At 43.9% G+C, this 21,596-nt stretch overlaps 1 protein-coding gene and 1 long non-coding RNA gene across 3 annotated transcripts in view; one reads left to right on the top strand and one right to left on the bottom strand.

Moving 5' to 3' along the window:
• Positions 1 to 5,705: 5,705 nt before the first annotated feature.
• On the bottom strand, positions 5,706 to 10,125 carry LOC128422996 (uncharacterized). Its single transcript, XR_008332638.1, has 3 exons — positions 9,822 to 10,125; positions 6,495 to 6,572; positions 5,706 to 5,869 (listed from the first exon to the last, which is right to left on the bottom strand). It is a non-coding gene; the product is annotated as an uncharacterized LOC128422996 (long non-coding RNA).
• SLC12A2 (solute carrier family 12 member 2) overlaps positions 10,113 to 21,596 on the top strand; it is a 50,933-nt gene continuing 39,449 nt past the window's right edge. For both annotated transcript variants that reach the window (XM_053407604.1, XM_053407605.1), the window contains exon 1: positions 10,113 to 11,011. In XM_053407604.1, coding sequence (XP_053263579.1) covers positions 10,349 to 11,011 — 663 coding nt within the window. In that variant the 5' untranslated portion in view covers positions 10,113 to 10,348. The remainder of the gene's footprint in view (positions 11,012 to 21,596) is intronic.

The raw sequence follows: 21,596 nt of genomic DNA on the forward strand, positions 1-21,596 counted from the left end.
CTGAATTAAACCTATAAGTTATACAATTGTGTGTTACACACAGACACACACACACACAGTTTTATGTATATATGTGTGTGTGTGTGTGTGTGTGTGTGTGTATTTGTGTGTGTGTATTGGATATTCAGTGCTTCAATTATTTTTAAGCTGTACGTAAGCAATAATTAATATAACCAAGATATAGACACACCTAGCTTTATAATAATTGTATAGTTACCCACCCACCTACTCTGTGACAAGCACACAAGTCCTATATCTTCAGTATGACATAAGATAATCAAATAAATCAGAAAACACCAGTCATTTCCTTAAACCATTCATTAGACACCACACCTACAGTTCTAAAGTGGTTATTCAAAATTATAGTGTACTGGTCTTCCAGTTCTTTGCCATTTCCTCTCTACAAAATCTTAACTGCATAAATTTAGGCTAAATCACGTCTTGCTTCCACCGTTCTCATGGCCATTATACAGGTGTTGTAAATTTTGTAATTCATTGTTTTACTGTCTTATATTGCAGCAGAGGTAAGACTTCTATGCCGCTTAATGACAGCAGCAGGAATTCTGCATTTCTTTGCTTTCTTGATATTTACCTTCTCCTAATTGCATCACTTATGTGGCGTTAATAGCATTCCTGCTACTAAATTTTATTGTTTTACAAAGGACTGGTATAAATGACACCATTCTGAGATAATACATTATCTCATTAATCCATTATCTATATTAAGTTTTATTCCGCATAGAAACAGGCTATCAGTTGAGACATAGTTTACACTTCAGTCTCTCATTCTTATCACAAATACTCTCTAGCTAGGTTGTCTAGTGATGCTGAATTTCTCCACAATCAGCAGGCAAGCAATTACAAAAGCACAAGGTTATCCAGCAATTCCCTTCCCTATGCCAAGGATGTCTCCAATGTCTATTCACAAGCCCCTTCTTAATGGTAAGGAAAACCTTCCTGATTGCTGGAGTACTGTGTCCAGTTCTGGGCACCACAGTTCAAGAAGGACACTGACAAACTGGAACGTGTCCAGAGGAGGGCAACCAAAATGGTCAAAGGCCTGGAAACGATGCCTTATGAGGAACGGCTAAGGGAGCTGGGCATGTTTAGCCTGGAGAAGAGGAGGTTAAGGGGTGATATGATAGCCATGTTCAAATATATAAAAGGATGTCACATAGAGGAGGGAGAAAGGTTGTTTTCTGCTGCTCCAGAGAAGCGGACACGGAGCAATGGATCCAAACTACAAGAAAGAGGATTCCACCTAAACATTAGGAAGAACTTCCTGACAGTAAGAGCTGTTCGACAGTGGAATTTGCTGCCAAGGAGTGTGGTGGAGTCTCCTTCTTTGGAGGTCTTTAAGCAGAGGCTTGACAACCATGTCAGGAGTGCTCTGATGGTGTTTCCTGCTTGGCAGGGAGTTGGGACTCGATGGCCCTTGTGGTCTCTTCCAACTCTATGATTCTATGCAGGTCTAGCCAAGATTACTGCTTTCCTATGTAATACACTTGAGGCTTTAGAAATTAATTCTTACTTCTCCCTTATTTACGGTAATCAACTTTAGTTTGGGGTGGTGGAAGATGTTGAATTTCCGGTTTCTTCCAAAAGAGCATATTAAAGGAAATAAGGAGGTGGGGGATAACAGAAAGGCCACTGAATCTTGTTGTGAGCATTCCCTTGTTGCGAGTGCTTTTTGGCATCTTTTTACCCAAACCTGAAGTGGCACCCATAAAAGCTGCCACGTGAAACTCTGGCTATATGTGCAGTTCACGCGCATTCACACATGTCCCTTTGTTGGATCGAGGCCAAACACTCTGGGAGCTATGAAATCAGTAGATCAAATCTGAGCTTGACTAATGTTGGATATCACCCTCTGGCTTTACTGCAAAGCAGTTCCTAACTCTGAATAAAATTATTTAGTGTATCTCTTGGGCAGGAGAAGATAAGACTGCTTTATATTTCAGACCCTATAAAGTAATATGTTCCACCTTCTACAATTCTCCATTGTTCCATTCCCATTTATCTTTATATTACATGTCATTACTTGTGTTATTCTTTATTTACACGATGAAATCCAGAATTTATTACCATAAAATATCAGCCGTGCTCTATTATGAAAAGTATTTAATATACAGTTTCAGTTAGATACATTATGCATCAAAATATTATGACAAATTGTTATGGACTATTTTTATGTACAGCTAATTGAATGCTCAATTTCACTTTCAGGGATACTTTCCCCAACACAATGTGCCTGATTACACATAGCATGAAGATAGTAATTTGATCACCCTGCAGTGTTAAGAGCTAAATCTTACTAAAACTAAAACAACAGCATAACGGTTTGGGCTATTGTGCTGGAAGATAATGGGAGTGGTTGGGAGGTCATGATGGCAGAAAGGATTTGGGGCACATTCTCATTTTCTATAGGGAGCAAAGCTGTGCAAGAATCAGCCAAACAACTCCAATGTTGGAAATAGGGATAGAAAAGCTATCTGCCACATGGCTGCTGGAACCGAGGTTATGAGCACTAAAAGAGAATGGCTAGTCGTCTCCCCCTCAGTTTATTGGCACTTTCTTCTTCTATTATTATTATTATTATTATTATTATTATTATTATTATTATTATTAATTTTAACACATGAACTAATAAACAATTCACACCAGTGACACAGTGTTAACGTCACATTTTTAATAGCAATTCTTAGACACCACAAACATAAATGAGGCACAGCCCCTGCAATAGTGGCCCAAACCGCAAGTCATTTGAATAATACAGTGGTACCTCAGGTTACATATGGTTCAGGTTACAGACTCTGCTAACCCAGAAATAGTGCTTCAGGTTAAGAACATTGCTTCAGGATGAAAACAAAAATTACACAGCGGCAGCAGGAGGCCCCATTAGCTAAGGTGGTGCTTCAGGTTAAGAACAGTTTCAGGTTAAGAACGGACCTCCAGAACGAATTACGTACTTAACCCGAGGTACTACTGTATTTACAAATACGTGTGTGTGTGTGTTATGTAAAATATTGTGCTAGATTTGAACTTACATGTTTGGGGTGGGAAGGGGAGGCAAAGTAGCACTTAAGAGTTGGAAGGCAGCAGCCAGCGATCTTACTTTAGAGCTGGTTCTCCTCCTGCGCCCTCCGTGGCAATTTTAATCTTGAATCTCAAGTCTCTGTGCATGGCACCAAGATTTCTCAAATCAGACAATTCCTACTCGCAAAGTGCGGCTGGCTGATTTTGAGCGCTGGCTGAGACTTGCTGCTTTTGGAGTGGCAGTAATTATTTGAATTATGATACCCCAGGCAGCAGCCTAGTCCTTATGTATGATTGAACCTTACAGTCCACATTAAAACCTAAACCAGGAAGGGGAGACCTCAGGCATAGGGGCCAAATGCAGCCCTCCATAACTCTCTGTCTGGTCCCTGGGATTCTCCCTAGGCGTCACACATCCCTAGGCTTTACACCCTCCTTGAACGAATCATAGAGAGTTGGAAGGGACCCAAGGGTCATCTAGTCCAACCCCCTGCAATGAAGGAATCTCAGCTAAAACATCCATGCCAGATGGCCATCCAACCTCTGCTTAAAAACCTCCAAGGAAGGAGAGTCCACCACCTCCCGAGGGAGACTGTTCCACTCCCAAACAGCTCTTACTGTCAGAAGGTTTCTCCGAACGTTTAGTCAGAATCTCCTTTCTTGTAAATTGAAATCATTGCTCATAGAATTGTAGAGTTGGAAGGGACCAGGAGGATCATCTAGTCCAACCCCCTGCAATGCAGAAATCTTTTTCCCCAACATGGGACTCGAACCCACAACCCCGAGATTAAGAGTCTCACATTGAATGCTTTTGTGTGTGTCATCAAACTGTGACAATGCCTCTCGCTTGCCTGGATGGAGGGAGGAAAAGTGTGGAGTGCATTTGGGCAGAAATATCTGGCGTTGCGCAGCTGGAATGCAATCTACTGTACAGAGGTAAGAGTCCTATCCACTGTTCTGCTCATTCTGCATGACCACATCCGCTTTCGCCTCTGGCCCTGCCCATCCCTGGCCTGCGGGCCACAGCAGATTGCTCACCAGAGACTAGGGCTGCCAGGCTGAAAAAAGATCCCCATGCATTGCCAAGCTTTATTTGGTAATGGAGTTGGAGAAAGCTGCTGAAAAGCTTTGACACGGGAATAACTACTAATAGAATAATATATGTGATTGTTATTTATATTACCTGGCTGAATAATTACCAGATGAATAATTAACTCAAGCCAGTTTGTCCACGACATAAAAAAAAAAAGGGCAGCAACCCATGAAGCCAGAACAATATACGCAAACACCCACGGCAGCACGGCACGTGCTAACAAATGCAGAGGCATGTCACACAAAACTGTGCTGCTAATAATAATAATAATGATAATAATGATAATTTATTATTTGTACCCCGCCCATCTGGCTGGGTTTCCCCAGCCACTCTGGGCAGCTTCCACAAAGACCAAAAATACACTAAGATGTCACACATTAAAAATTTCCCTGAACAGGGCTGCCTTAAGATGTCTTCTGAATGTCAGGTAGTTGTTTATCTCTTTGACATCTCATGGGAGGGCATTCCACAGGGTGGGTGCCACTACCGAGAAGGCCCTCTGCCTGGTTCCCTGTAGCTTTGCTTCTCGCAATGAGGGAACCGCCAGAAGGCCCTCAGCGCTGGACCTCAGCGTCTGGGCAGAACGATGGGGGTGGAGATATGCAACACCACATCACATGCAAACACAAAGGAAACCCCAGGAGCATGCAACGGGCAAAGAAACGATATGAAAGCATGCAGCAAGACATCTCCTTGCTCTGGGGATGGCCATTTTAATTTGGGGAAACAAGCTCCACCTCAGAAGCTGCAGCCTGCCAAACTAGACACGGTTTCCACAACTTCAATCAAATGGCTTGTTTTAAACGGGAAGTCTGAAATGCCACACAAAATAACAGGTCTTCATAAAGCAAGCTGAAGGGACACCCTTGTAAACTCCTTTAAACGCTGACTGAATCTCAACCTCCAACAGGACAAAGCATAAGATATGCTAGGGTGGGTAGGCGAGACACAAAAATGGTTGCTGGCGTCGGGCACATGTACCTCTGTTCAACTTTTTAACTATTTCCTCAAACTTTTTAGATTTAAGTTGACCCTGTTCTTCTTTCAATAACTTTTTATAGGTTGCCCATTTCCCCTCCATGTTCTTTTTCTTTACCAAGATGGCCTCTAATGGCGAGAGCCACCACGGTGTTTTAGGTTCCAAGAGGCTTTTATATCTTTCCCATACCTTTTATAATGGTTTTCAGATTATATGATTTAAGAATCTTCTGTGGACTTTTACCTTATTATAACATAGATATGAGTGCCAACTGTAACGGTTGTCCCATCCTTCAAGATCAAGTATATCTGTATAATTTAGTACCATCCATTCTTTAATCCAGCACAGACATGCGGCTTCAAAGTACAACTTGAGGTTTGGCATGGCAAAACCACCCCTTTCCTTTACCTTCATTAGTAATTTATACATGTACCTCTGTTCAACTTTTTAACTATTAATCATCTTTCTGGAGAACTTATTTTGAAAAACGATCGTCAGATCATGCTCTTTACAAGACAGATTCTTCCCATGCTGAATTTCCTGTCTTTAATGGCTTGCTCTGCAGGTGCTACTAAGCCAAACAACAGTTTAGTGCGCTTCTGGAGAGGAGACTGCAGCTTTGCTCCCACCCCCGCCAGTCCTGTTGCTGCAAGCTAAGTCATGGTTTGGCTTAGCATGTCCCCATCTGTCCCAGGGATTGTCGTTGTTGTTGTCTGTCTCCCCCAGACAAACCAACAATCCTTGGTTACAGCTCGTGGTGTCTGAAACAAGACAAAGCACAAGTTCAGACAACAAACCATGGCTTGCTCACAGCAATGCGGCAGCAGGACCAAAGAAAGGAACATGCACACTCTTACATTTGCACCGGGTAATAGTACAATAAATAGGATTTTAATGCTTTATCGTAGACAGTCATACCTTGGTTTTTGAACAGCTTAGTTCTCAAACGTTTTGGCTCCCTAACATCGCAAACCCGGAAGTGAATATTCCAGGTTGCGCACTATTTTTGGAAGCTGAACGTCCAATGGGGCTTCCGATTGGCTGCAGGAGTTTCCTGCAGCCAACCGGAAGCTGCGCTTTGGTTTCTGAATGTTTTGGAAGTCAAATGGACTTCTGGAGTGGATTCCATTCGGCTTCCAAGGTACGACTATATACCAATGGTGAACACAGGCGATGACACCACCCCAAAATAAGGGAGTGTTTGCACATGCTTGTGCTACTCTTTACAGTAGATATGATTGGCAGAAATATAAATATAATGTTTTAGGCAGTCAGTATCTTTCCCCCCCCATCTGGCTATCAATGTTTCTTAATTTTTTAACTTCTCAACTTCCTCTGGCTGTTCAAATTCTGTTTTGACATGATAATTTGTTTTAGTTATTTTACCTGTTTCGACTGTTACTGTAAACTGCTGCAAGGGCCGGAAGGCAGTGTGGAAATGTGCTTGTGAATCAATATTTAAATCTGTGAATGAAAATGTTTTTAAAAAACGAAACATACAGAGCATTGACATGCCAGCTGAGAAAAATAAAACTGGGGGGGGGGGCTGGAAGTTGGGGGATTAGCTACTCAAAGTCCTAAGAAATAGGTAGGGAAACTCCCAGTTCTGATCAGCCCCAGCCACATAGCCAATGGTCAGGGATCATGAAAATTGTAGTTCTCAGCATTTATTTGGACAGACATGCTTGGCATCTCTGCCCTAGCAACTTATGGTAAGAACCTTAGAGGGAAATATTATTACCAATGTGGAGATACATGCTGCAGGTATAAATAATTCTCTTCTGTGCAATATGCAGAGATATTTCAGTTGAAAGGGGAAAATCCACATTTCCCCTTTCCCATTCTGCAGGCCACTATGTGCTTTACAACACATAGGCTGGCAGCCATAGCACTGTAGGAAAGCTGGGAAACACTGGGTAGAGGAAGTAAAAAGGCATGGTTTTTTCCTCCTTCCCCTCTTGAACACGCCCCCCGGGCCTAAATAAGGCCACAAGACTCCAGTTCTAGCCTAACTTGAACCCAGAACAGAGATACTCCTATTACGGGCTAGAACGACTCTGCAACACGCTGCTGTAGTTCCCGGTTGTAATAACAAAATACTGAAATGGCCATCAACTTTAACTGCAAAACTGCTTTCATTAGTCTATAATTTAAGCCATTAGTGCAGCATATGCTTTTTCTGAAAGAACAAGCTCCAGAATTTTAGGATGGAATAGGCTGTTCAGTTCCCTTGAACATAGTAGTGGCTGCTAAGCTTAAAAACAGAATTGTCATTCATTTTTAACCACTTTTATATTTTCAGTGGCCTAGCCTCATGGCTTAATCCCCATTGATTTCAAAGGGAACTCAGTGCAATTTAGTCCGGATTCAGCCAAATATTTAAAAATGCACTCATTGTAGCACACTGGGAAATGGCAACAGCAAGGGTAGTCACATCAAATAAGGCAGGCAGGCAATGTAAAAAGAGAATTTCAAGTTCATATCATGAGTTCACTTTTTCAATGACTTTAGTAAGCTGAATCAGACTTGTGTATGACCTAAAGTTGGCAACTCACCAAGCTGCAAATAATTTTAAAATAGGATGAAACAAGACATGGTGACTCACAATCTAGATAAATTTCAGATCATACATAATGAGAGTTCTGAGTGCCAAAATCAATGGAATAAAACAACTCATGAAAACAGAAATGAAGATAATATGAACTAGGGGGAAATGTGAAGTTTTGTATGGTTTTCTGGATTTCACATGCTGCTGTTTTTCAACAATTAAGCACATGTTTATTAGGTTTGTGGATTTGTAAACAACATCCTGGCATGGAAGATTCCCGTGCCACCATTAAACCTTAGGATGTACATACTTTTGAACTCACAATGGCACTGCCAGCATCCAGATCATATATATTAGAGAAGAAGGGAAGGGGCATGAGGTCATTAAGCTTGCAGAGACAATGCACTTTAAATAAGCACACTGGAGCCTTAGTTAAATAAATAAGAATCCCTGCATAGACATGCTCTAAAATTGAAAGGGTGGAATGGGATAGGAGTCAGAATTGAACCTAAGGAAATAGACAAATAAAAACCAACATGAGAAACGGACCTAAATATAGACATTACATATAAAGTGGCAAAGTCTTCTGGTAAGCTCATACAGCCAAGAAAAGACCTCTAGCCTTTTCCTGAAGGAGCAAATTTTGCTGTAGGCTAAATTTTGTGCCTCCAGGGAGCATTTTCCACATCCTCTTGTCTGCCAAGCAATCCCTGCACATTGTAGGGATTCTAGGTCATGTTCTATGATGCACTCTCAGTACAAAGGCGGCACTGCCCAGGCCTGTTTGACTACACCGCTGCCCTGTCTGGGAATTCACCCTAAAAACAGATCCAACTATCCAGTGGCTGCTTTACTGCTGGGTGATGATCAGTAGCAAAAGGCAGGCTATTTGGCTGATGAGAATTAGAAGTGCTGATGCTCTTTCATTTGTTTTGGCAAAAAATAGTATCTGCCTTGTTCAGAGTGTCTGGGGCAACCCAGCCAGATAAGGGGGTGCAAATAAAAATTATTATCATTATTAATCCAACTCACATTTACTTTGAGGTTTTCTACATTCAACTGGTATATACATTCTATGAAATAAGTAAATCTCAAAGTGGTCAATGGGCCTTAAGTTGAGGATAGCAGCCTTGTAGAATTATTATTATTTTTATCAATCCAATCCATGTTTACTTTGAGGTTTTCTGCAATAAATTGGTATATAAATTCTAGGGAATATGTAAATCTCAAAATGGTCAATGGCCTTAAGTTGAGGATAGCAGCCTCGTGGAATAATTATTATTGTTGTTGTTATTAACTTGACTTGTGTAACTAAGCGGAATATAAATACCTTAAATAAACTTTTTTTGTTTGAGAATTTCAGAACGCAGGTATAATTTTAAATAGATCCAAAGCGTAAACCTTCTAAACCAACTTTTCTCTGCAACCACGTCGGCTGCCATTTGGGCTCGCTGCAACGTGAGAACCCCTTGCCGGGCAGCGCAACACAGCACTTGCAAGACTCCGCCGCAGCCGGATGCTACGCGCGCTTCCTCGACACACGAACCCGCCCTGCTCCGCTCAAGGCGAACGCGACTGCAGCCGCCGCCGCCTTCACATCTCCTCGCGAGATTTTGGGCGGCCTTTCCCCGCGCGCTAAAGGGAAACCCTCCCGGGTCCGAAAAACTCTCATAGCCTCTCATTGCGCGGCGGGAGTCCCCAGACGCCGCCCCAGTCAACCTCCGGCGCGGCAGGCCTCGCGTTGTAAACCCTAGAGCTCGAAGGGGACCCGCGGGTCATCTAGTCCAACCCCCTGCAATGCAGTGAGGCGGCGGCGGCCGCTGCTGCTGCTGCTGCAGTGCGAAAGGCGGGCGGCGCCTCCCCTCGTCCTCCGAGCGGCGGCGCCTGTCAGTGACAGCCGGGGAGAAGAACGCGCGGTCCCGGCAGCCACGAGGCGGCCGCCGGCGGCTCCTTTAAAAGCCGAGTTCCCCCACCACCGCCCTCAGAGCCGCGAGGCGATTGGCTGAGCGCGGCCCGCTCTTTCCTCTCGCGCGGCGGCCGAGGGGCCCGTTGGTGTCGCCTGGCGGCTGGGCTGCGCCTCGGAGCACCTCTGGGGAGGAGGAGGAGGCGACACCCGCCCGCCTCCACACGGAGCGCCCCCGCGCTCGCCCCTTCACTGCGCGAACCTGCGTGTGGGAAACGAGGGCGGCGGCGGCGGCGCCCCCTCCCGCCTTTCCCCCTCAGCGGCCGCCCGTTTTCGAGGCTTGTGACGTCGGCGGCTCCCTCAGGCAGCGGCTGGCGGGCGGGAGGGAGGAGTCGTGAGGGGACGGCGGCGGCGGCGCTGGCGCTTCTTCTTCTTCCCGGAAGGCTGCGGCGAGGCTGTGTGGAAGCCTCGGCTTGAGGGGCCGCATCTTGGCGGGGGAAGCGTGAGGCAGGCGGGAGCCGCTGCCGGCCAAGAGCATCACCGGCCTCATCATCACCTGGCGCGGAGGGCGGCGCGCGGGCGGGGAGGGGCCGCGGGGCGGTTGCCTCGCCGAGGAGGCGCGGCGTGTGGCGTTGCCTCCGGAGTGCGGCATATAGTGTCGCCCAGCAGCGGCGCGGCGCCGCTCGGTAGTTTAAAGCGCCCTCGGGAGTAGCAGCAGAACCAGCAGCCTTCCCGCCCGCTCCAAGCCGCTCCTCGCCCGGCTCCGCGTGAGGAGGAGCAGCAGCAGCCATGAAAGGGAAGCAGCAGCCGCCTCACACGCCGCCTCCGCCGCCCAGCGCCGGCTCTCCTCTGCTGAAAGACGACGCCGACGAAGCGCCTGGCTTCCCGGCCAGCGACGGGGATGCCAGCGGAACGGGCGCCCCTGCGGAGCCCGGCAGCGCGCCGGCTCCCGCCTCGGCTGCCGGCGACGGGCTGGCTCTCCGACCGCTGGGTCCGACGCCGAGCCAGAGCCGCTTCCAGGTGGACCTGGTGACCGAGAATGCGGGGCGAGCGGCCGCCGTGGGGGAAGAAGAGGCGACGGCGGCGGCCCCCAAACCCCCCGGGGACGGGAAAGGCGGCGAGGAAGCCAAAGGCCGGTTCCGGGTGAACTTCGTGGACCCTTCGGCCGGCGACGACAGCTCGGGGGAGCCCGGCGGCGAAGGCTGCAACGTGAGCTTCCAGAACGGGGGCGACACGGTGCTGAGCGAGGGGAGCCTGCATTCCGGCGGCGGCTCCGGGGGCCACCATCACTACTACTACGACACCCACACCAACACCTACTACCTGCGCACCTTCGGACACAACACCATCGACGCCGTGCCCAGGATAGACTATTACCGCCACACGGCCTCCGGACTCGGGGAGAAGCTCATCCGGCCCAGCCTGGCGGAGCTGCACGACGAGCTGGACAAGGTGAGAGGGATGCGCAGCCAGCGGGCGAGCTCCGTGCGCGGCTGCCTTTGGCAGAGGATCGCGGGGTGGGAGCAGGAGGGGTGGGAGCAGGAGGGTGTCTTGCAGAAACGCCGAAAGCAGGTCTTGCAAGCCTGGGTTGCGGCGCCGTGCAGAACTGCAGAGGCATCATCCTTTTCTTCTTTGGCGATCCTTCGTAGCCGAGTAAGATTGTCTTCCATAAACACGGTTTTGACAGTGAGCAGAGGCATCATCACTTTCAGGAGTCGTAGATGCGACAGCAACCCGCGGGCTAACTTAATCCCCGTGTCTAAAAGATCTTTGACAGGCGGGTTTCGGTCTATGCCAGCCTTCGGTTCATGAGATGTTGTTGGACTACAGTTCCCATCATCCCCAGCCAGCATAGCCAGTGGTCGGGGAGGATGGGAGCTGTAGTGAAAGAGCATGTGGGGGCAAGAAACCGCCTTGCTCTTTACCAGTTTGCTATTTTGTTATGCTACACACACTGGAGTTGCAGCTGCTGCGATTAGGCACACGTGCTTTATTTTTATATTTCTTTAAAGCAAGAGACGTCTGGTAGACTTTGCTATGCATGGGTAAAGGGGCTACATACAGGCTGATTCAATACTCTGGTGTTGGTATAGACTAGATAAACCCCCCTATGGGCTGCCAAAACTAGCTGAGCTTAAGTAAGGAGTGCTAACCTTATGTCATTGTCCTTCGTTAATTCTTTGCACATGAACTTGGCCTTCTCAGGTACACGTGGAAAATACTGTACTTTATCTAATTCTTCCATCTGCTTTGTGTATGTGTTGTCTGCTGTCCCAAGTGCACATGGGAGCATGAAACAACATGCGCTTATATATCTACAAAAGTAACTGGAGCAAATGAAAAAACATGGCAAACTACTTGCTGTTAATTTCCTAAGCGGTGATAACACCAACAAAGATGAGTATTTACCTCTTGTGAACGCCATCCCTCTTTCCTTCCTGTTTATTTTCAGCAGAAGTTTCTTGCACGGGGTCAGCTGGGGAGAACGTGAAGCAAGCCCCAACTAGGGATCAATCAAAGGTCACCTTGAGATAGGCCAAAGGAAATTAATTTGTCTCTGCTTTTATAAACATAGCATCTGGGTACCACCATCACCCCTTATCTAAGTACTGGAATTATTCAGTGACACAAACTGTTTGCCATATTGCATAGATTAGGCTTAAAATAATTCAACTTTATTTTTTGTTCTCTTGTAAAGGCACTTGTTTACATCATGCTTCTCTTTATGGGCTGCTGCATTCTGCATACACTTGCATGTGTGATTGCCTCCTCGGTATCCTCAGGAATGATTTCAGCTTCTTTTTAACTGTCTTCATCCGTTTAGTATTAGTGCTTTATTAACTGTTCCTAGAATCCTAATGCTTCCTGTGGTGTTCACAACCTGGTTTTTAAAAGTAGGGACTAGGCTTTGTTTTAAAGGGTATTTGTTACTGATTCTCACACAAGACAACTGAAGGTGCCATGTTAATTTCCTGACTTTTAATAGTAGATCAGAATTAAATACCCTCTTCATTTTTTTTTGTCATGCTGTGGGAAAAGGTAACTTAACATGAGAAACTTTTTTTTAAAGTTTTCTTAAGTGTGAAATACATTTATTAGGAAATCCAGCAATAAGGTTTTTGTTTTTGTTTTGATTTCTTCAGACCTATGTCCTTTAGATAGAAAACATCCCAATTTTCTCACATGGTAGAAATGGTTAGTACATTTTAAAGAAGCATCTTACATAAATAAATAAATAAACATTTGAATATAATTAACTAAATCCCTATCACATGTTTCATTTTAAATGGTACATCTGTTATGTACTACATATACCTATACCTACCTGCAGGTACATGGTGACAACACTCTTTAAAATGGGACTTCTATTTCTTAAAGAGGCATACATACCTTCATCTGTCACTTATCTGCAAGATGTTTCCTATATTATGATGAAAATCCCACAAAGAGAAGATTGTGATATTTTTAACCCCAGTAATGTGTTCACTTTTCCCAGTAGAGTAAGTTGCATATTCAAATGTTCTGTTGGAAACCTTCACTGACTAATAGGATGAATTATAAACATATGAAAACATGCTAAAGTATGGGCTTCAACCATTCACTACCTGACTTGACCACTTATTGAAAATTTTAAACAACAATAATTTAAAAATGGGAAGATGTTTCTGATACATCCAATTCACTCCTTTAAATTTCAGTGAATAAACAATAGTGCAGTAACTTAGCAATATATTTTAAATACCAGGTATTTACTCCTGACTGTTTACAATATGTTGTATGTTTAGTGTATGTAGATTAAAAAAAAAGAATTGAAATGTTTTTTAAAAATTTGGATGGCTTGTTTAAAACCAGTTTAAAATGCTGCATGCTGCAAGACCTAGCAGCTGCCTCAGTTGTGTTTTCAGTAGTGATTGAAGTACCTGAAAACCATATTCAACCTGGCATATGGCCCCATGGTTAGTAGGTAACCATTGACTAGGTTGTGAAGAGTGAAAAGAATTAGTGTTGTGTGTAAGTAGAAGAGTCTTTGCAAAGCACAACGAGGCAGGACCCTTAGCAAATACAGTGGTACCTTGGGTTACATACGCTTCAGGTTACATACGCTTCAGGTTACAGACTCCGCTAACCCAGAAATAGTACCTCGGGTTAAGAACTTTGCTTCAGGATGAGAACAGAAATTGTGCTCCAGCGGCGCAGCAGCAGTGGGAGGCCCCATTAGCTAAAGTGGTGCTTCAGGTTAAGAACAGTTTCAAGTTACCGTAAGTACAGACCTCCGGAACAAATTAAGTACTTAACCCGAGGTACCACTGTACATCCTTTCACAACTTTGAGGAAGTTCAGAAATGTAGGTTCATTTTTTTTAAAAAAAGAATACTTGTGCATCTTGTGTACTGCTGAAAGATTATACTCGCACTGGCAGGTTACCTTTTCAAGCTGCTAAAATTATAGTACAGGGGTAGTCAACCTTTTTATACCTATCACACTCTAATGCATCTTTCTTGATGGTGAAATTTGTTTACCACCCACCAGTGCTCGATGGAAGGAGGATTCAGCTTGTGCCATAGAACCCCCTACCGCCCACTTAGAATCCTGAAATGCCCACTAGTGGGCGGTAGGGACCAGGTTGACAACCCCTGTTATAGCATACCTTAAGTATAGTTGGTGGTCAGTTTGTATCTAACCCACAAACACCCTGTGATGACTCTGAAAACTGGCAAATGAGGTATTTGCAAAAGGAAGCTGCATGGCACATGTTGGAGACCTCTTGAGGCAATAGCCATTGTAACCTTTCCCATTGTGGCCTGGTTCACCTGTGACAGTAAATCGGGGTCAAAACAAATGATGGCTTACTGGGAGCTGGTGCACCAACCCCCTCCCTGCTTTTGCCACACCCAGAGGAAACCAGGGATAGGTGTAAACTAGGTCTTGTGGATTATTTCTCTCCAAACCAGCCATGAAAACAAGCCAAGAACTCCAGGAGGAAGGGGATGGGTTTTAGCTGAGTAGCGTGCACCAGCGCACTTGCTTGTTCTGTGACTTACTCTTATATGTGAACCAGGCTAGTCTTTGCTTCCTTTTCCATCATTTCAAGGGGTGGAAGGTGAGCAAGAAGTTATAGCAATCCTGAGGAGCCACTAACTATATGTGCCAGTGTAATTTTGGTAGTTTGGAATAACTTGGGGGCTTTCATGAAAACAAAGAAATACTACTAACCTTGGCCTGTACCTATGCATTCCTTCCATAGGGGCATAGTTCATTTTTATCTCAATTTTCTAATATGGGAATAAAGTGCCTTACCATCATTAAAATGGAGCAGTAGTAAGACACCAGAAAGTAAAACATTAATTCACAGTGCTGATGAAAGAGGCTGGCTTGACTCATCACAATGATAGTGTCATCCATGATATGCGTGGGAAAATTTATATTTTACAAAAAAATAATAAAAAAACAATTGCTTTTTAATGTGGAAAATTTTCTGTTTTATAAGTTCATTAATAACAGTGAATGGATGTCAACTGCAAATAACTATTAGACATGTTTGACAGTTCAAGTATTTTACCCTTTGTTGACCAACAAACAAGCATGCTAAATTAGATCACTCTCTAGGGCATCAGAAAATTCTCTCTCTCTCTCTCTCTCTCTCTCTCTCTCTCTCTCTCTCTCTCACACACACACACACACACACACACACACACACAATTCCCTGCAAATTATTGGAACTTGCATTGGAAGTGCAATGTTATGTTATGACTGCTGTTCACTGCTGTGTTGAACACTTAACCATCTAGGACAGGAAGGAGTTTTTGCCTCCCCCCACTCTTGTCCCATATTGCACCCTATTTAATTGCTTCAATTGAATTCAGTGGGAAACACTGAGAACTGATCCCACTTCTAATGTGTTTAACCCTGCTAGAATCTTGTGCGTACCTTTTAAAGCAGTGAAAAGTAGTGTAGGGAATGTGCCTGCCCAATCTAGAAAGGACCAACAGCACATTCCTACCATGGTTAGAAGAGATGCAGCAGCTCTGCAGTGAATGATTGCTGTGCCTTCAGTTGTCAAGAGGGGAGGGACTAAGCTCAGTGGCAGAATGGCAAGCTTTGCTTGTAGAAGTTCCTAAGTTCAATCAGTTGTGTAGGACTGGGAAAGATCCCTGGTGCCAGTCATTGTGTAGATAATACTGAGGGTATATGGACCAATGGTCTGATTGTGAATGTGGCAGATTTTAATGTTCTTATTCTGGTAATGCTTTGCCTACCATTCCCAGCTCTTGCAGGTGAGGACAAAGATGCTGGATGACTGCAAATTAAGATGCACAATTTGACACTTTGGCTGCTCACCTGGGGGTAACTGCTTCTTAGTGAATATATCGCAAACTGCATGGCTGCCATAATGGTGCAAATGGGGCTTTATGTAGTTCCATAGTTAATTCCAATCAACTTGTGCAATCATAGTTGGGCTGAACGTTGATAGTAACATTCAGTACATATAATATAGCTTGTAATACATTTGCATTGATCCCCTAACTAATAAACACTTTATGATCATATATTTTCATATTGTTGAGTTTGGGATAGTAAGTAAAACACATATTATCACAGTCTTTTGGACACAAAAGTTCCACAGTTAATCCTAAAGTTGATGGATTAGATGGAAAGAGTAACAAAATGTACTTACAGTATTTTGCTAACATTGCTGTTGGCTCCATTATAATGCTAGAACATGGTAGAAGTAATTTCACTGTTCAGCTAGAGACATAAAAGGCAATTATGTCAAGTTGTGGTATGAGACCTATATTTCATTAGTATTGTCTGCTGTCTCTGAGTCTCTTGAGGCTGCAGCCCAGTATGCACTGACATGGAAGTAAGTCCCATTGAACTCTGGTGGCCTTACCACTGGGTAGGCATGTGTAGGATTGAGCTGGGCATGTAAATGCCTTCAAAAGCATTTTCAATAAATTGCTTGAGAGAGAGGCATATTTAACTGCATGATAAACAGCCAAACTATATAATTCTGTGGATCTTATCTAATGATGGCCTTTTCAGGGGACAAGCAGCCAGATTGGGAGCAATGTTTACTTTACTTTCCCCCACTATTTATTCATTTTAGCTTTTAATGTTTATGACTGTGAGATCTCCTTGACCTTAAGATTCAAATCTTGTAGTAAGAATCTTTGGGCCATGGGGGTCATTTTCAAATAAACTTCTCTACTGGTTTTAAGGCGCTGTGTTCTTGTGGCAGGCGAGATGGTAGAAGAGGATAGATCATAGAATCATAGAGTTGGAAGAGACCACAAGGGCCATCGAGTCCAACCCCCTGCCAAGCAGGAAACACCATCAGAGCACTCCTGACATATGGTTGTCAAGCCTCTGCTTAAAGACCTCCAAAGAAGGAGACTCCACCACACTCCTTGGCAGCAAATTCCACTGTCGAACAGCTCTTACTGTCAGGAAGTTCTTCCTAATGTTTAGGTGGAATCTTCTTTCTTGTAGTTTGGATCCATTGCTCTGTGTCCACGTCTCTGGAGCAGCAGAAAACAACCTTTCTCCCTCCTCTATGTGACATCCTTTTATATATTTGAACATGGCTATCATATCACCCCTTAACCTCCTCTTCTCCAGGCTAAACATGCCCAGCTCCCTTAGCTGTTCCTCATAAGGCATCGTTTCCAGGCCTTTGACCATTTTGGTTGCCCTCCTCTGGACACGTTCCAGTTTGTCAGTGTCCTTCTTGAACTGTGGTGCCCAGAACTGGACACAGTACTCCAGGTGAGGTCTGACCAGAGCAGAATACAGTGGCACTATTACTTCCCTTGATCTAGATGCTATACTCCTATTGATGCAGCCCAGAATTGCATTGGCTTTTTTAGCTGCCGCGTCACACTGTTGGCTCATGTCAAGTTTGTGGTCAACCAAGACTCCTAGATCCTTTTCACATGTAGTGCTCTCAAGCCAGGTGTAACCCATCTTGTATTTGTGCCTCTCATTTTTTTTTGCCCAAGTGCAATACTTTACATTTCTCCCTGTTAAAATTCATCTTTTTTGTTTTGGCCCAGTTCTCTAATCTGTCAAGGTCGTTTTGAAGTGTGATCCTGTCCTCTGGGGTGTTAGCCACCCCTCCCAGTTTGGTGTCATCTGCAAATTTGATCAGGATGCCCTTGAGTCCATCATCCAAGTCGTTGATAAAGATGTTGAATAAGACTGGGCCCAAGACAGAACCCTGTGGCACCCCACTAGTCACTCTTCTCCAGGATGAAGAGGAACCATTGATGTGCACCCTTTGGGTTCGGTCAGTCAGCCAGTTACAAATCCACTGAGTGGTAGCATAGTCAAGACCGCATTTTACCAGCTTCTTTACAAGAATATCATGGGGCACCTTGTCAAATGCCTTCCTGAAATCAAGGTAGGCTACATCCACTGCGTTCCCTTCATCTACCAGGCTTGTAATTCTGTCAAAAAACGAGATCAGGTTAGTCTGACATGACTTATTTTTCAGAAATCCATGCTGACTATTGGTGATCACAGCATTCCTTTCTAGGTGCTCACAGACTGTTTGCTTAATGATCTGCTCCAGAATCTTCCCTGGTATTGATGTCAGACTGACTGGGCGGTAATTATTTGGGTCCTCTCTTTCCCCCTTTTTGAAAATAGGGACAACATTTGCCCTCCTCCAGTCTGCCGGGACTTCGCCTGTTCTCCAGGAATTCTCAAAGATGACTGCCAGTGGTTCTGAAATCACATCTGCCAGTTCTTTTAATACTCTTGGATGCAGTTCATCTGGCCCTGGAGACTTGATACATCTAGACTAGCCAAGTATTCTTGTACTATCTCCTTAGTTATTCTGGGCTGTGTTTCCTCTGCTGAATCATTTGCTCCAAATTCTTCAGGTTGGGCATTGTTTTCTTTATCGGAGAAGACTGAGGCAAAGAAGGCATTGAGGAGTTCAGCCCTTTCTGTGTCCGCTGTTTGCATTTCACCATCTTCTCCTCTGAGTGACCCCACTGTTTCTTTGTTCATCCTTTTGCTACGAACATACCCATAAAAGCCTTTTTTGTTGCTTTTAACCTCTCTAGCAAGCCTGAGTTCATTCTGTGCTTTAGCTTTTCTGACTTTGTGTCTACATGTGCTGGCTATTTGTTTGAATTCCTCTTTGGTGGTTTCCCCCCTTTTCCATTTTTTGTACACATCCTTTTTTAATCTTAACTCAGTTAAAAGTTCTTTAGATAGCCAGCCTGGCTTCTTTAGGCACTTTCCATGTTTCCGTCTCATTGGTATTGCCTGAAGTTGTGCTTTTACTATCTCCCTCTTAACAAACTCCCAGCCATCATGAACTCCCTTTCCTTTTAGTATTACTGTCCATGGGATCTCACCCAGCACTTCCCTAAGTTTTATGAAGTCGGCTTTCTTAAAGTCGAGAAATTGAGTCCTAGTATGCTTGGCCGCTCCTTTCCGCTGTATAGTAAACTTCAGAAGAGCATGATCACTCGCGCCTAATGATCCTTCCACTTCTACCCCACTAACCAGGTCATCAACATTGGTTAGGACCAGATCTAAAATGGCTGTTCCTCTTGTTGCTTCTCCCACTTTCTGGACAATGAAGTTGTCTGCAAGGCCAGTGAGGAATCTGTTTGACCTTATGCTCTTGGCTGAGTTTGATATCCAACAAATATCCGGGTAATTGAAGTCCCCCATTACTACTGTCTCCCTTCCTTTTGCATGCTTGGCCATCTGTTCCAGGAAGGCATAATCTATGTCCTCCGTTTGGCTTGGGGATCTATAGTAAACTCCCACAATGAGGTCACTGTTATTCTTCTCTCCCTTAATTTTGACCCAAATGCTCTCACTTTGGCTTTGAGGTTCTAAATCTTGGATCTCTTCACAGGTATACACATCCCTGACATATAACGCCACTCCTCCTCCTTTCTTGTCTGGTCTGTTTCTCTGAAATAGATTGTATCCCTCCATTATTGCATTCCAATCGTGGGACTTATCTCACCAGGTTTCAGTGATTCCTAATATGTCATATTTAGTTTGCTGTACCAAGAGCTCAAGCTCATCTTGTTTATTTCCCATGCTTTGCGCATTAGTGTACAGACATTGAAGTCCATTAATCATTCCCCCGTGTCTCTTATTTAAGGATTTTTTCCTCCCACCACTAGGTCTGCGTGCTGTTTGCTCCATTCGGTCTATGACATTTGGATGATCATCTTCATCAATTGATAGGCTCCTACCTTCAGGAGCACTGTCTCCTCTTTTATTGATATAAAAATGAATTGCTGGGTGAAGTTGTCTGATATTTTTGAAATTTATTCATAACCTATGTGATGAGACAGAGGAGGTGGTCAATAGTGCTGCCAAAAAAATCCAACTTGGGAATGGAGATTTACTCCCCAGGCACAGTTTGGAATTACCAGCTCTGAATGAATAGAATTGGTTTTATGAGTAGCTTATTCCCATGTCTGAAAATTATTTATTTGTATAGAGGATACGTACCATATTGTAGGTTTTCTGTATTGGTGTGTTTGAAGTAATGGTTTGAATGAAAAGTTTGGAAAACACAATAAAACATCAAATAAAAAATGAACCTTGATATGGGTAAAAGTAGCCATTAGGATCCTTTAAACTTTCATTCTGTTGAGACATTCACAGGCTGTCTCCCAGTGTATTCTTGAGTGGTGTTTGTAGAGCAGGTGTATGGCAACAATCCTTGTGTAAAGAAGATCCTGGATGTATCTTCAAATTTGTACAATGTGGGTGTTTAAGCACAATAGACTTTTCAAAAGCACTGCAATAGATGCTCCTAAAGCAGCTAGGTCATAAAACAAATGGAGTAAAACAATCACAAAGGTGGCAAATTCCAACCACACTCATAGGAATTTATTTGTGTTCTCTTTAGTTATATGGTTCTCTTCACTTCCCACCCTGCACCTCTTATCATATTAAATGACTTTGAATGGTGTGTTGTGTGTAAGTGTAACTGGCTGTTTAACCCTTTCCTTCATTGCTGTTTTGTCTGCTCAGAGTAACCCCTCCTTCCAGATACTTTTCATCACATGCTCCTTTTTCTTCCTCAGCTGCTTTACATGATAAAAGAGAAGATTAGGGTGGAGGTGGAAAGTGGAATAATAGGAACAACATGAAATCTGTCCTGTCTGGGAATGCAGAGAAAAACTTTCAGTTTGAAGATGGGAGAAAAATGTTTGATCTGCACTTAGGGCGAATGTTGTCATGATAACCTGGTTGAGAAGAGGAAGATTGGCTTGTAGAACTACGTGCAAATGAGGAGGTGTTGAGGATTAATGCAAGGTCAAGAACTGAAATATTAACTTGATGGCTCATAAAGTCTTAAAACTGACTACAAAGTTTTCCAGTAACTAATGACCGAGAATTAACAAGTGGGAAATCTGTTTAAGGGGCTATATTACTAAACAAATTATAGCTAATGAAGCCCTGAATACAGTAAACCTGTATTGGCACAGGTTGATTTGTCAAGCTGCTTGCTCAGGGAGGAAAGTCTGTAAAAGTACTATAGAGTTCAAGTTTGAACTAGAACTTTGGGAGGCGGGATGTAGTGCCATAAATTAGAACAAGAGCCCTTTCTACACCTATGGCTAAAAGTGTGAACAGAACTGAACAACTCTTTCAGAAATAAATATATTCCAGTGTGATTGACCATGATCCTTGAAAACTGACTTATGTCTATGATACTTCTTAAGGAGCTTTTTCAAAGGTCCTGAGTGCTGGATAGCTTAATAGGTGAATGAACTTATCTGCAGCTTTTTCTCTCACAGTACTATACTTAGCAGCCTTTTGTTCCTGGTGGCAGGAGATCCATCAGTAGACTTTAATTTTCTGTCTGTTTTCCTGTATTGAATGGGACTCTAACCATTGTGTGGCAGCAGAGAAGATTCCATTGTGGTTCTTACTTGAAGTTATATTAGAAATACTCGTGCATAGAAGAGCTGCATTTAGAGGAACAGAACTTGGATGTAACTACTCATCCTTTTATCTCTTTGCCTTAAATACTGAGCAGTCAAAT

The sequence above is a fragment of the Podarcis raffonei genome, chromosome 11, assembly GCF_027172205.1.
Source record: "Podarcis raffonei isolate rPodRaf1 chromosome 11, rPodRaf1.pri, whole genome shotgun sequence".
Taxonomy (NCBI): domain Eukaryota; kingdom Metazoa; phylum Chordata; class Lepidosauria; order Squamata; family Lacertidae; genus Podarcis; species Podarcis raffonei.